This window comes from Ixodes scapularis, unplaced genomic scaffold (genome assembly GCF_016920785.2).
Source record: "Ixodes scapularis isolate PalLabHiFi unplaced genomic scaffold, ASM1692078v2 PGA_scaffold6__148_contigs__length_123643588, whole genome shotgun sequence".
NCBI lineage: Eukaryota > Metazoa > Arthropoda > Arachnida > Ixodida > Ixodidae > Ixodes > Ixodes scapularis.
Window position 1 is genome coordinate 22,688,103 of NW_024609881.1, and position 16,157 is coordinate 22,704,259.

General features: G+C 45.8%; 1 protein-coding gene and 1 pseudogene across 1 annotated transcript; both read right to left on the minus strand.

Moving 5' to 3' along the window:
* The window catches only part of LOC121833069, a 36,492-nt pseudogene extending 21,819 nt beyond the window's left edge, over positions 1 to 14,673 (minus strand).
* On the minus strand, positions 4,223 to 5,584 carry LOC115320683 (piggyBac transposable element-derived protein 4). Its single transcript, XM_040214527.3, is given in 1 exon segment — positions 4,223 to 5,584. A coding segment is annotated over 1 exon segment (1,350 nt). The 5' UTR covers positions 5,573 to 5,584.
* Positions 14,674 to 16,157: the final 1,484 nt, after the last annotated feature.

The following is a 16,157-nucleotide window of genomic DNA, read 5'->3' on the forward strand; positions in this document are numbered from 1 at the left end:
ATTAATGGTTTGTTGTCGTAGCTAAATCGGGGTGTACGTTGGCTGATGCTCGCTTCGGCCGACAAAATCTTGATCGCCGAGCGCGGCCGAACTTCCCGTGTATATACGAATACATTTTACAGGAAGTTTGTAATGAAGGGCAGAACAAACGCATGGCCGTATCAAAGTATCGCGACCGGCGAAAGAGATTCACTGAGCTCCATATTTTGGGTGTGCTGACGACGTTTTTCTCGGTTTTTAAAACAGAAGCAGCCTTTGCACCGCCCCGCGAAGGGCTCGAAGGCGTTGAATCGCTTCAAACAGCAGCGCTGATGGGTACAGTCACTCGCTTTTTCTTTAACGACCTTGTCAAGACTTCTTCAATAAAGGCGTCAAATAAAAGCGATCGTGCTCGGCATCGTCTGCTTCCATTTTATTCGGAGACCGTCTGGCAGGGGAGGAAGCGGAAATCGCACTAAAGCAGCTGAGGAGCCGCGTGACTCCATTCGGAGCTGAAGGGGCCGCTACTGAATGCGCTCACTGGAGCTTATGTACAAGCACCCTAACCCACACTAACATCATTCAGTGATGTGATTGGCCTAAGCCGTTGTGGAGCAGCAAAAGTGGCTTTTGGAGCAGATATTCTTAGAAAAATAAAAATATTTGTTTTAAGTGCTCGACAAATGAAGGGCACTTTGCTCGTTGCAATAAACACATTATGGTCAAGTTAGACTACCTCAGACTCTTTGAACATGTTAACTGAAATGCCAATGACATGACACATTTTGCAATGCTTCAGTTAAATGATACATATATATGTACCCGCTATAGATAAGTAAGAGCCAAACTGCACATATTATATTTATTTGAAAATGACCAGCTTAGTAGTAGAAAATATCAAAGCAAAAAGTTGACTAGTTATATAATTTAATAAAGGGAAGCAGTCTCTGACTGATAAACACATATTTAACTACTGCAGTGCAATGCGAAACTATACGCAAGAAAAAGGTCCAGTACGACTAGCGGGTGCTTTTCCTTTTGCTTTTCGAAACTTTCTGCAAGGCTGCTGCAAGCCTCGGTGTGCCTTCGGAAGCAATGAATGTCCGCTTTCAATGTCTGCAAAGACACATTGAGATATCCCAGAAGTGTACAGTGCTGTAGGCATTGCCGAGCAATTCCAAAAAACTGCTTGCCATCGTTTTACTGGTTCCCGACGTGCCAGATTTTTGACAAAAGCAAGCAAATGCAAAGCAATGAATTGCAAGCGTCCCGGCTGGTACCTCTGTCGTGCAATCATGTTCGCATGCACATGAGGGCAACTTTGGCAGGTTGCAGTTGCACGCGCATCTAGGATGACCACCCGTCCCGCGACTCGCGGGACTGTCCTGCATTGAGGGCTCGTGTCCCGCGTCCCGCAAGAAGTTCTCAAATCTTCAAAATGTCCCGCATTTTATACTGTAGCAAAATTCGCACTGCAACTCATGTTGTTGCCGAAAAACGGGGCACAGGGAAGCGCGGATGTCACTGGTTATCGTGTAAATCGCAATGGTACACCATTTTCTATCCGAGCATTGTGGGAAGCAACCGTCGTTATTGCAGGAGAACCAACGCGCATGCTCCGTTGTGCCTCTCCCCTTGGCAAAATATTTTAAGAATTGCTCACCAAAGGTTTCAATATAAAATATTGTAATTATTTTGAAATCACTGTGTCAACGCGAAAGGGCTGCTGTGGATTTTTGTTTTAGTGAAGGCAGCCATAAACGGCAAAAAAGCCTCCAACTCTCAACGGTCGAAAAAGAATATAATGTTAAAAATTTGTGTAGGACCACGTTGATAAAAGTAAGCGTTGACAGGAAACAATTGCCCGAAAAAGATTTACTGTTTCTTATTTCCATTTGATGCATTAAGTTCTGCTACAGTCGGTTTTTATATTTTCAACTTCGACACATTAATAACACATTTGGCATAGAAGATATATCACTGGGAGTGAAAATTAATCGAGCTTAATGGGCGCAATACAATTAGCAGGTGTATAAACAGCACAGGATATTAAATGTGTTAACAGAGCCTCGGTTCGTGGTGCATGTGTTAATGAATTTCCTTGACCCTCCCCCCTTGCGTGTCCAGCATTTCACTAGCAGGTAGGTGGTCACCCTACACGCTTCGTTGTGCGAGTGGAGACTGCTGTTCTATCAAAACCAAAACCATGCCACTCCGCTCAGTCGCCAACTGGTTCCCAAAATTGTATGCAAAATGTAACGGTCCAGAATATGACAAAACACAGTCCAGTTCAGCGGCGCGTGCCTGCCAGGCCGGCAGGCGAGGTACAAGCTAAACACACAGAAACAAAGAACCTGAGCGCATCGATGAAAGACATTGCAAGTCCGGGTCAAAAAGTTCTTGGAGTGCTTCGTGCAACGAGTGAACTCGAGACAAACAAGCGCGCTGTGCGGGTTCAGCGTGCAGACATTGCCTTTTTTGCTTTAGCTCACTTCTCTTCACCTTTCTTTCGCGGCAAACTTATCACATACTAGGGTCCCTCTCAAAAAAAAGCCCATCGAGAGAAACCTAGGTAATCAATATTCCGACACAGCAGTCTTTGAAGAGTATATACTCAGATAAAAATTAAAAAGAAAATGCCTTGCGTGATAGTGTGCAGATTCTAAGTACTTTGATGACACACTTCATTTGGTCGAAATAAGTGCTACAGTAAAGGCTGAAGCGCATGTGAGCGATTTTGCAAGCGACAGAAAAGGCGACGGGAGTCGGTGAAGAGCAACGGAGATTTCTCACTGTCGCTTGCCGAATCGCTCGGTTTTCGGATTTTTAGGTTGTGTCTGCAGTGCCGTCCGAAAAAAAGCCGGACGACGCGTGTATCACAGGAGAGCTCGTTAAACCACCCCCCCGCCTGCATTCACGCCGCTTGGTGGCGACAAAATGCGGCTGCTAATTACAGAACTATTAACCCACTTGGCCCGGCCGTAGACGCCACTTCGCAGCGTCCAGCCAGCAACACAAGCCACGCTGTCCCCCATGCACCTCCGGAAAGGGAGTCCCATACCCTTTTGCTCTGCGAAGTTTCGTCAACAACCTTCGTTTTTTTGTTTATCAATGTTAATCGTAAAAACAGAATGCAGTGTCTAGCGTTACGTCCGACAGAACCCGGGTTACGTCAAGGATTCGAGTAACGTCCAACGTAACCCAATATGAAAATTAAAGTTACGTACAGAACTTGAAATAAAAATTAAAGTCACGTTTGACGTAACTTTACCCCAACGTTTCGAGTTACGTCCGACGGAACTCTAAATAAAAAATGAAGTTACCCCCACCCGCTGCCGTTTCGACCTGAATAAGTTTCGTACCGGCGCAGGCTGTGGTATTGGCAACGGTTCGTGTAATTACTACTGCGTGGTGCACGTTAAAGACCCCAGGTTAGCGATTGCACTGCAACGGCTAACTTTCTCATCTACAGCTAAGAGACAAGTCACCTGTGGAGTGTACTGGCATCAAAACTGTCGAAACATACGAGCAACACGGTTTTTCTAGATCATGGCACATATAGGGGTTTTAGACACTTTAGATGAGACGATGGGCCCTCAATCTGTCGTACAAACCACGAACCAACACTGATATCTCAGGCTCGCAGCATGCGTGCTGCGGTTTCCATTGTGTTAATGTTTTTCTTTTCTTTTTTGTGTCACCGCCGTTCACACTCTTGCGACTGAGTACGACCGAGAAAGACCAGACCGGTCTTTAAGCCTTTTGCGACTTCTTAAGACCGGATGCGATGCAGCGGAGCTGGTCCTAAGAGATTGCAAGAGGCTTAAAAACCGGTCTGGTCTCTCTCGGTCGTATTCGGTCGCAAGAGTGTGAACGGGCCTTAACTCTTTCGCTACCACGGGAAAAAGGGCAGTTTTTACTAGGTGGAAGGAAATATCTTTTGGTGCAGATTCACTAATGCCTTATTTACATTGTTTGGTATCAAAATGTAGTTAAAAGAATTTTCTATTCGATAACATAAATGCTGCATATACATTTATTGCACAACATAATAAAAAAAATGTTTTAATGTAAAACTTTATACAGTGAGGATGTTGTTCTGCTTGACAAAGGTGGACAACTCTAAAAATATCAAGAGTGAAAAAATTTCAAGATATGCATTCTGTAGCTTATTATGCCATAAAATGATAACACAATTTTCAGAGGGTATTGCTGAAAACCGTTCTTTGCGCGAAAAAAAAAGTTAGCGTGGGTGTGTGGCGTGCCATCCTCCAAAGCAGTCCCTCGTTGGGATGAAACACAGATACACACCACACGGCTCACAAAAAACTGCAGTCTTCCTTTCGACCTTCTTTTTCTCGTAGCAGAGCTTGCAGTTACGGCGCTTTTCTTGCACCTGGGGCTTGTGCTCAGACTTCTTTGGAGGAGGCGGAGGGTGAACATGTCTGTCGTCCATCCCGAAAATCTGGTTGACCAGCTCAATACGGAATGCGAGCTGGTCAAAGCCAGTCTTTCTGGTGAGCTCCTCTATCTCGGGGTGATGTTCCCTGTGTTCTTGGAAGATGACAAAGCTGTTGATGACAGCAATGTCAATGCAGTGGAAGAACAGTGTCTTCCACCACCTGACACACTTCATCAAGACATTGTAAGAAGCGATAAGTTGATCGGACTTGTCAACACCAAGCATGCCCTTATTATAGTCTTCTATTATGAGTGGCTTCCTTATGGGGATCCTTGTCCATCGGTCTCCTCTCTTCACTTTTCGCATTGCACTGACGTGATTGTTGGCAGTGTGGGCTGTGCTCATCATGTTTACAGTGCGCTTGTCTTTCCATTGCAAATACAGCACATCATGGCACCGCAGCCAGCGAATGTCCCCTCGAGTTGCTCTTTTCTCCCAAGTGGTGTCTTTCAACTGGGAGGGAAATCCGCGCCGATCTTTGCGCGTTGTTCCACAAGAGAGAGTCTTCCTCTCAAGAAGGTGTTCAAAGAGGGAGGTGGATGTGTAGAAGTTGTCAAGGTAGATAATGTAGCCTTGATCCAAATATGCATCACACAGGCGCGTTACAACGTCATAAGCCAGTCCCTTTGAGCTGGGTGTTTCTCGCTTCCCGGTGTAAACGCTAAATTGCACAGTGTAGCCTGTGCTTGAGTCAGCAAGGACCCACAGCTTGTACCCCCATTTGACCCCCTTGTCACGCATATACTGGCGTATTCCCGATCGTCCTTTTGATTTGACCATTCGTTCATCCACGCACAAATTTCGGTATGGCTGGAAATGCTGACGTCATGTCAGCATTTCCAGCCATACCGAAATTTGTGCGTGGATGAACGAACGAACGTCATTCATATGTTGCAGCAGATGTGTGATCCTGTGCAGCTTGCCATCGCGGACAGCGTCAGTCTTCTCCGGGTCCATGACACTGAGAAAAGCAAGAAACGCAAAAAATCGGCTTCTGGCCATAATCTTTGGAAGAATGAGGCCGGAAAATAACTCCGAGGTATTCCAGTATAGATGGAGGCGAGGCAGTTCCACAATTCCCATGTAGATCAGGACTCCTATGCACTGCATCACTTCATTGGGACTGAACATTTTCCATGAGCCGTCCTTTTCTGTGTACGTTTGCCTCTCTAAAATATGCGCCCACGCATATTTGTTTGTGTTCTCACAGATCATGTTGATTAGCTCTGCGGTGAAGAAGAGTTGGAAGACATCGACGGCCCGGACGAACCGCCGTGCGCTACTCCGGAACGCGCCGCCAACTTTGACTCCCGGGTTTCGTTTAGGAAAAAACTGTACGCGCTTCACAGCTGCTGGCAAGGAATCATGTCCGTATGACGTTGAGACCCTGAAAATAAATAATATAGCTGTGAGTACATGCTCCGCCGGTCATAACTATTTATTAGTAATCTAAATGTGCGCCCCACATAGAGCTGACACTCACCCGCTGGATGTTCCGGCTTGAGTTGGTGCATCCTCGTCATCGGTGCTGAAATCTGATGTGTCCACATCATCTTCAGTCTCACTACTGCTGATTGCATCCGCAAAATCGGCTCCTAAAGAGCTTGAAAGGCCAGAAGCACGACATCTTTTGGGAGCGCCCGCGCACGATGACGACGCCATGATCGAAGCGCTCGCCCGTCAAAGCTAAACTTTTTGCGACGCGGGGAGGAGCGCCGCAAAGTAGGAAACTAACAAAACATAGCGGAGCACGTTGTGTTTCCCACTTTCTAACCTAGATGGCGCTAGGCGCCCGTAAACCGCGCGAGCGAGCGAAAATTTGAACTGGAAGTGCGTCGATCAAATTGATTGATTTGAATAGGCGCGGTAGCGAAAGAGTTAAGAGGGGGCGCACCTCAGAGCCCTATAGAGAATACATGAGGTTTTTCACCAAATTAAAAAAGTTCTCACATAATAACGGCTGCGCGGATCTTCTTGAAATTTTCGGCTTTAAAGACATTGAGTCATTATCGAGACACTAAGGGCAACAAATGTTTCATCATAAATTTAATTATATTCTTTAAAAAATCATGAAAATGGTCAAAATCGGCTAATTCGGCACTCTTGCATTCGGAGCGAATTTACAAAATTATCTAAATTCAAACATAAGAAGTATTGCGCGTAATGTCTTCTAAATTTATTACGGAATCGAATAATATTCAAATTATTCATGTAAGTCGATTTGTTCCGTAACTACAGCAAATATAAAGAACCAAGGTGTCGGTGCTTGTCTTCGTCGTTTTTAAGGTACCTCTCTCTCCCGTGCGGTGGCACTCGCTGTCCACGAAATGCGAAATCGTCCGTTCGGAGATCGGCCGGATCGGCACTGTGCGAGGTGTTCTTCCGCGGCCGTATTCCGCGCCCGTATCCTGTTTCATTCTGCACGCCGAGGCGTCAGTGTGCGTGTCTTACTTTCCTGGTTCTCGCTGGGTAGGTCTCCGTGTTTTCGCAAGTGGCAAATTCACATTGAAGCTATGGGTCGAAGACAACCGTCCTGTGGCAAGCAGACCGCGAGGTGTTCCACAACCTCGCGGTCCGTCAAAGCGTTGTGCTTGTTTCTACTTTTTTTTTTCTTTTAAAAACGGGCTTTTTTTTTTGACGCAAAGTTTTATTTTATTGTTATCCTTCACACAAACGTCCTTCGGCCTTGGGGTCGTGGAAATCGGGAATGAAGCGTGCACAGAGTAGATCGTTGTTTGCCTCCTTTTTATTTTTCACGGACGTCCTGTGACCTCCGTACGGTTCGTAGTCACCGCAATCTAACGCGGGGAAAAACGGGTCGCCTGCTCTGTAGTCAGGGTATTCCTAGGGGAGGGTGATAACTCGCTGCTCTTCTGGAAATTCACATATCACCCAAAAAGGTGGCATGGGTAATGATTACGGTATGTTTTTTCCGGTGTTTATTTTTGAGCGAAAATCGGTGCATGTTTTTCGGTGCTTATTTTTTAATCACCAGTGTATTATGGGTTGAACGTCTTGTGATGACGCTAAGAAGCGTTGATAACCAAAGAAAAATGCGATTGGACAAGAACATTTCAAATTTCCAATTCTAATCACATATCCATTACGCTCTTTTCGTGGGAGCATCTATCCTGACGAAAAATGCCTAAGTCATTGAGCTGTGAACGCATACTCAGTGTACAATCTTTCGGCCTCGAGAGGTATTGCGCACGCTCGAACGCGCTTCACAGCCCATTAGACGAAGTTGGTGGCACCCAGAAGGCGAGTTTTTGAATGGTCTGTAGTAGGCAAAAGAAACAAATAACAATCAACGCATATCAGCTCTTCAAGCGAAGAGGCGCACTTCTAAGGTCAATGGTTCCGGACAGCACTAATGTTGTTGGCGTTGTCGTAAGATGACGTCAGTTCATACGAACTAACGTCATCTTACGTGATCACGTGACACAAACACGTACGTCATCTTACATGATCTTGTTACACGAAATGACGTCATCTTACGTGATCACGCTGCACGAAATGACGCCATCTTACGTAACCACGTAACACGTCATCTTGTAAGTCAACCTCTCCACACAGCAGCGCGCTCCGCGCTTTCCGGGCCCGTGCAGTGCTGTAGTCGAAATCAAGCTCCCTATGGCAAGCGAAAGCTTCTGAAGTCTCACATTGAGAATACTCGCAAGCGACCGTCTGCGGAAGCTTCGCACGTTGAGGTTTTTGTTGAGATCGAGCCATCGTGTTCCATTAACTATAGTTGAAGTTATCGTTCAATAAAGCCCTAAAAAATATGAATGTAGTTGGTGTAGACATCAAGATCTAATCAAAAATGCGGTTTGACGTCGTTTAATTAACGTGTATATACAAGTGTAGAAAAAAATGAGTTATTTGTGCATAGATGTTTAAAAAAGTGTTTATTATTCGACATAGGACTTTGGGAGAAGGATGTGTTCAGATTTTTCTTCATGAGCGCAAATATACCTGACGCAATAAATAGTGACGATTTCATCGTCCCAGTGGTGAGCAGGTGATTTCTTGCTCGAAACAATGATGCAATTTCATAAACCAAGTTCTGTGACATATGCTTTTCCAATGTCTGGTCACTATTTTGTAAACCTTTCAGTCCAAACGAGTATACTTCTGTTTGTTTTTGTTAGCTTAGGAGGGGGTCACAGAGCCTCTCTTTTTGTCTTCCTCTAGGACAGACGTACAGAGTTATACCGCAACACACATCTGTGGAGCACACAGAGCTATCGCTCTCCTGTTGGCGGTACAGTAGCAGACGACACAACGCAGCTCCGTAGTCTATCGAGGGCACGGCTAGCCGCGGCCCGTAGCGCGACCGTTCAGACAAGGGAAATGGTTTTGAAGAACCGAGAAATGGTATATTGTGTACAATAATCACATGTCGTTAGTATACTAGTATTCTACTTGCTAAGCCAAATAAATATTTGCAGCTTGTGAGAATATGTTTGCGTGACGATTTACCGTTCACACTCCTGACGGATGTTAGCGAATCCTTCATGTTCGTGGCTCGCAGTTATCGGTACCCCCTCGGAGTGACTTCACCATATATATATTTTTTCTTGCTTGCAGGACATCATAAAAATCAGAAACACGCGAGAAAAAAAAAATCTTATGAGTACGCGTGATTTTGAGCTTCGCAGCTCCAAAGATGCCCGGTAAATGTCGTCCAGCTTGGGAAGAAACTAATCCTTTTTGTTGGAGTTTGACTATCGTATGCTGGCAGCTCGTCTCCGGTCTGTTTTGTCTATACTCCGTTTCACCGTAATTTGGCAACCCTCAGTCAGAGCTGCTGTGAGGGAATCACAGTCGCGGAGCAAAGCACGTGACAGCTACTTTTAGGAGCAGTACTATGGCACCTGCAGCGCGTCTCCGACTGGTGTGTTTAGCGTCTTATGCTGGCCATACATCAAAAGTGGTCCCGAAGTGCAAAAAATGACGTCACAGAAGACGGAGTGTCACGCTGTAGCATATCGCGATCCTGGCAATTCATCGTAGAAATGCTGGCGAAAACCACGAGGAAACACGAGTGTCGCTGTCGTCATGGCGTCCCAACGAAAAACAATTATACAATTTCGACGTTTTTGTAATTCGGTAATTTAAATTACTGTATACAATTTTTAAGAAAATAAAGACATCATAACCAAATAGGAACTTCCGTGCTAAAACATGCAGTGCGAAGTGAAGACAACTACTATCTTTTTTTTTTCTTGATGTCCACAAAAAAAAAGGCTATGCAGCATCGATCCTACCGTTTTTTGTTGTTTTTTTTTCGCATATTATGTGATGTCCTCTAACACGAAAGTACCGACGTAAAAGCGCTGTAGAGACGATATAAAAACAAAAATTTAAGTCAATCTAGCTTTGTAGTGGAACGGAAAAAAATAAATAATTAACGACTTTTTACGGTAAACACTTCACCTCTAAATAGAACTTAAAAAAAGTGACGGTTACGCGCTTTCATGCCCATTTCAACAAAGTTGGGAGAACGATGTATTGCATCTTGTGAATAGACATGTGGAGCAGCATGTTTATGTTAGAGGCATTGTGTGTAATCGCTGCGCAGTACCTGCCAAAAGAAGATATTATTTGGGCACAGTCTCAACCGTTTCCGTCTGTCTGTGCTACCAATACAGCAGCTCTTTTCGTAGAAGAAGTGATGAGGAAATGGCGTGCCCTTGATGATACGATTGTGATTATGAAATAAAATTTTTAATCAGCCAATAATTGCAACCTGTCCGGTCGCCTGGAACCCCGACAACAACTATCGTTCTCTGGAAAGTTCATTCTAATATTTACACGTTTTGTGGAATTCATGGAGCGAATAAGAATGTTCCAACAATGAGCTAAACCTACACGAGTTCCCAAATCCAACACGGCGCTTTTGAATTTTAGCGCCGTAGATAGTTCTGCGAACAGTGTATACTTCTGTGCAAATATTCGTCTAACAGTTTTGCAACGTTGGAAAGCATCGGAATGATTCAGAATCACTGCGGAGTTGATACTCGGGAAGATAAGACGGGCACTTGGGAGAAACGGACCGTGGCATTTGAGACAGGGGCACAACCGGGGGACAAACGTGCTACAATCGCATACCCTTCCAAGGTCATCGCTTGGGCGACCGCGCGCGCGCCCAAGAAACCTTTTTTTTTCTTCTTTTTAGGGGTGGTGGGGGGGGGGGGGGGGGAGGGGAGGGGAGTGGTGTAGGCGCTGATTGTCTTCCTCCTTTGTGGCTTTTGACAGACGCACAACGAGACTGGCAGAACAAGCGCATGATTCATTTCTTTCGATGGAGGCGTTCTGTCTGTGTATGCGAACATGATTTTTTTCCCCTTTTAGTAGTTAGTTCTTGCCTTGACTCGGGTCCCAGTGGGTGCGTTGTCGTTGTATGCCCACTATTTTTTTTTTTAGTTTATGGTAGTTTTTGTGCTGATGGGTATCAAGGTAGACAAAAAAAAAGAAAATAGCGCCTCGACAAAAAAAAAAAAAGTTGTTGCGATCAGGAACGTTTTTAAAGGGAAGCTACGGAGCTTCTTGGAAAAAATGAGTTAGAAGTGAATTCTAGTGTATTTTTACCCCGTGAACCCGAATACCCAAACCATTTGCTGCGTAAGTATTGGTAAACGCGAGAAAAACGCGAAAGACAGTCGCTGTCCGTGACGTCATCGACGGCTCTTTTGGCTGCCCAAGGCTAGGGGGGCGGGGCTTCAGCCCTATTTTGAAATTGCTCTTGTGGCTCTCCGGCGCGTCGCATTGAAATATAATTTTGATATCTGTTATTCTAAAGGCCAAATGAACGCAATTCATGCGTTTTTTCTCAAATGTAGAAGTGCCCCATCTTCCCTTTAAAGCGATTTTAGGAGCCTGCAGTGTTACCACAGGTGCAGGATTGAGAGCGTTAAAGCGCGAAACACATGTACGACGAAACCGTCCGATCCGACGTCCGACCACGCAATACGACGGGCGGAGGCGAGGGTTTTCAACGCTCTCCGATGCTACGAAAACCCTCTCCCCCCAAGGTCATTCCGGCAGTCCGCACGTCGGATCGGAAGGTTTTCGTCGTCGCCTCCGCCCGTCGTATTGCGCAGTCGGACGTCGGATCGGACGGTTTCGTCGTACATGTGTTTCGCGCTTAACCCACGCACTTGAACAGAAGGGGAAGCTCTCGTCTTATTGGAACTCTCTTTTATGGGTTTCCACGTCGCGATTGTCCTTCAAAATCAACTGTCATTTATTTCTCGCTCGTGGCTTCCAAGTACTGGAAGCCACGACTCGAGGCACAATAGTTTTGCGAAATCAAGGTTTCGCTGAAATGGATAACTCTGACGTACAGTTCGACGCGCAATACCTTTGCCGTATTGACTCGCGAGAGATGCCCCAACACGGCTGAGTATGGCGGTGCTCCAGACCTAACATCTAAATTTTGTTGCCTTACCTGTTACTATTTCGCGCCCATTTTGAACCATATCAAAATGAAAGCGCATGATGAAATAAAAATGACACTCGTTTTCCACTCGATGGAAATTTCACGCCAGCTCGCTGTCTTTGCTGGTACCTTGAGCGTTTCCCAGCAATGCGGAAACTTAAAAAAAAAAAAAAAAAAACACGTACGATGGCATTTTTTGCACACTCATTACTTCTATAACACTGAGCCACCTCGTATCCTTTTGTTTTTCTTTCATGGTACTAATTTCTTTCTGCGCATTACGGCTGTTACGACGCTAAGTCTGTCTGCCCTTCGAATTTGAACTTAGGCTCGGATCAGGGACGAACCAGTTTAAATCAGGAAAATATAATTAACACTGTAGCAAAGTAAATCTATCATATCGATCGGAAACACGATTTGGCACATTCCATCTGAACACATATTGTGCACAGCGAATGCAATAGCGAGTCAGCGTGCAAAACGCCGCCACACTGAGCTACCATAACATCTCAGCGATTTTTGCATAGCACCGAGCACGGAAAAGAGAAAACAGTTATTCATTCACATAAACGAAGCAAATTTATTTAAAGCCCGGACACTCCGTACGTCCAATCAAGCTAAGGTTATCAATAGACTCGACCATGTCATTTGTCGAAACAGATAGAAGACGTTGGCAAAAATGATTAGACTGAATAAGTGAATCTAACGCACGTATTTTACCAACCGACGGTCGCGCGCCTTCAATACCCTTTCCAATTGTCATTGCGCACCTTGGACACACTTTGGGGAGCAATGCATATTTACATCGCCGCCCGAGGTCTCCATTGAACGTGTAGTGCTGACCCAAATAAAATGCTAACCTGACTCTCAATCGCTCACCGCAAAGGACGATTTCGAACAGGCGGTACTGTAGGTCACTTGAGATAAAAAAAAGAAAAACAAGCTATAGAAACGAGCGTCGTAAAAAAGGGGACCGGCATTTTTATTCCTACCTCCGAACAGAAACGAGCGCCACCCACTGCATCACACAGTGCAGAGGCTGGACTCGGCCACCGTGCGTATTATCACTGATGTCCGATGCTATGCACACTGAGCTGACTGATTACAGACATACCAAGCGCGCGCGAGGGAGGGAGAAACTTCCTCCGCCGGGAGAACACGGCACATTTCGGGATCTATTTCACGCAGCGGATAACGCGGGCCTTTTCACACCTCGATACTGGCGCCATCTAGAAGTTGCGCGTTCAACCACGTTTCGAGCCGCGCGCCATCTGGTGGCTGAAACGGACGAATAAATAGAGGTACCGCGCCCTCTTAAGAAAAACTAATTTCATATAAAAAAAAAAAAAATCCTCTTAAAAAAATTGTTAAAAAAAGAGAGAGAAAAAAAAAAAGAAAGCGTATGTGACGGGCATACGTAGCCTCTACATACGAGGAACACACTCCAACCCCCTCAACAAACCTGGAGATATGGATAGAGCCGTGATTTTAACCAATTTTCGAATGCTGCATCGGACGTAATGCAGAAGCAATTTATAATATTTTTGTGTTTACGTCGTGTTTCGGGAACAAAGCGTAACATTCAATAAGGTTCCGTAAATTACCAGGCCGTAACTTATTTCCGTCGGACATAACTCAAAACCTTGAAGTAAAGTTACTACGCTACAGCTTCGAAAAACTCATTTTGACACTTCACTTTACACGAGACTTTCGGATGGCACTTGAAGGAGTGAGAGGAGTGCCGTCGGACGGCATCGCCTCGGTCGCTTGCTCCCGTCGCTTTCTTGCGGTTTGCCTCGTCGCGCGACTGAGCGAGCGACAGCGAAGCGGGTCGCCGTCGCATGTCTCGTCGCTCGCCTAATCGCTTGCATGCGGTTTATACGTTAAAGGGACACTTCAACGAAATTTGAAATATTCCCGTCGTGTTCAAAAATAGGTTGAATATAATCCACAGTATCCGTAAATGACAATCGCACGTATGTATTTTGAGCCTGGTGGCTGTATTTTTCGTTATAAACGGCCCCCTCTGGCAAGTGTTCGGAGAAAGCCCAGCGGAGACCACGTGACATCCAACGCAATCGTGACGTAGGTCGTCTCGGGACGAGCAAAGCTACGGCGAGGCTGACGTCGAGAGGATGGCCTAGTCGTTCCAGCCACCGAAGTGGCTGCTTTTGTACGGAGTTTGAGTGATGGGTTAATCTTCTGTAATCTTGTAGGGGGACAACAGCGACTTCTGCGACACAGAAAAGGCGTTCTCGGGAAGAGGGGAATTCCTCCTGCCCCTCTTCTCTCGTCGTGGCCGGAGGCGACACAACCTCCGTCACTAGCTGTCAAGGTTCCTAGACGGGCATTACAAGCGAGGCGTTAGCGACATCCACCAGGTGCTCTTTGCTAATCGTTTGATTCGTTTTAAAATTCCTTTGCGTGACTTTTTTAACAAGATATTGGTATGTTCGATGTGATGCTGCTCCTTTGAACACAAATAGACCAGAAAATGAGGGCCGAAATTTCGTTGTAGCATCCCTTTAAAAATGACACCACTTTGCTCAAGGTGATCCTGTCATGTGATGAGAGCCTTTCTTTGAATTGGCAAAGGTGCTGGTGAGGATGAAATAACGGAGGTGAAAAGGATTATACTCACAAAGAGGAGGTTAGAAGATTGATGGAAGTCATGAAGGGAAAACTGAATGAAGTAAAACTAATTAACATAGCTGGGGACAGGCATAGCAGAGCCTTGAAACGGCCGTCGATCCTTTGACACACGCGGTAGTTCCCCCATCTTCCCTTTGTCGAGATCGGCACTTACCGCTGGCTTGCACAGAGTCAAGACCAGTCCATCCGTATCGGCGCCCTCCTTTGCTCCTTGAAGTGCTTGAAATTTACCCCAGAAGAAAGATCTCAACAAACGAAGCTTTCCAGAGAGAGCCACCAACAGCGACCAGAACAGAAGCAGAACCCCCGGACGGATTCCATAGGGCCAATGGAGTCGAGTTTTGTACAGTAGCGCCGAATTCCTCGTCCGTGGTGGGGGGCTCTCATTACTTGAACGAGTTAACTTATTATTTTATATTCGGTAAATTGTAAAATTATATTAAGAGCTAACCATGCTATTAATAAAATATCTGGCTTACTTTTCAAAACGACTTCTATATACACGTTTGGGACGTAGTAGCCTACTTTGAAGCCGTTTCTAAGCCAAGCCGTAAAGAATCCAACATGGCGTCTCTTTATTTTTGTAGGGTGGTTCTCGTATGGATCGCTTCGGGGTCGTGCTGGAGCCTGGATCCAGGCTCCTGAGCATCACGCCCGGTCCCGGTAGTGTAATAATAGGGGACTTTTAACAAACCGTGTTCCGCGTATCGCACTATCGGAGCCTTTGAAGCATGCTTTTAAGTGCGCGCCCCGCTGTCACGGTATCACTCCGGGTGCGCGCCTATAGAGCATGTTTCAAAGGCTCCGATAGTGCAGTACGCGGAACACGGTAACAGTTCGCTAAAAGTCCCTAACGTAATATACGATGTGCGATTTCGCTTTCAGCTGTATAAGGTGCGTAGTCATGTGTGTTCGTTGTTCTTCTGTTTCGAGGCGTCCCGCCGTCCAGTAAGGAATCCACAGCTGCGACCGAAATATTTCGAGGCACATTTATTGCACAGATGCTAAAACGGAATTAAGTACAGCACTGCACCTGCATACGCGCAAAAATAAAACATTGGCAAAATCATTTCGTCAACCTCGCCCACAGCTGCAGTTGCACATCGCCAGCACCTCTCTGTCATCTGTGCACGATCTCAGTCATCTGTGCACGATCTCATCACTTCATTATTACATGCTTGGCCGCACACCTTCTTGGGAATGGGCTTTATCACTAACTTTATCACTATCACTTCTTGGGAATGGTCACTAACATATATCTTTACAAGTGTACACATTGACCCACATAATTACGCATTCAACTGTGAGGGCCGGTGGTAGGCCCCAGGAAGAAAGAACAAGTTTAAAGATTAAGATAACTGTTTATTACGGGAGAAGGAAGGTATGTCTGAGTCAGTGGGACTGGCGGAAGCAACTGGAAGAGAAGAACGCAGGCTTGGAGAATCTTGAGGCGAAGAGGCGACGGCTTCGGGGCAGGGGCGAGGGCGAGGCTAGTTTATGAGGTGAGGGCTAAGGTTACAGCTGCGGCGAAGAAGTCGGCTGCCGGGGCTTGCGGGCAAAGTCGACTTGGCTGGTGTTTACATTTGGGCGATGGGTAGAACTGAGGGCGAGAAGAATGGA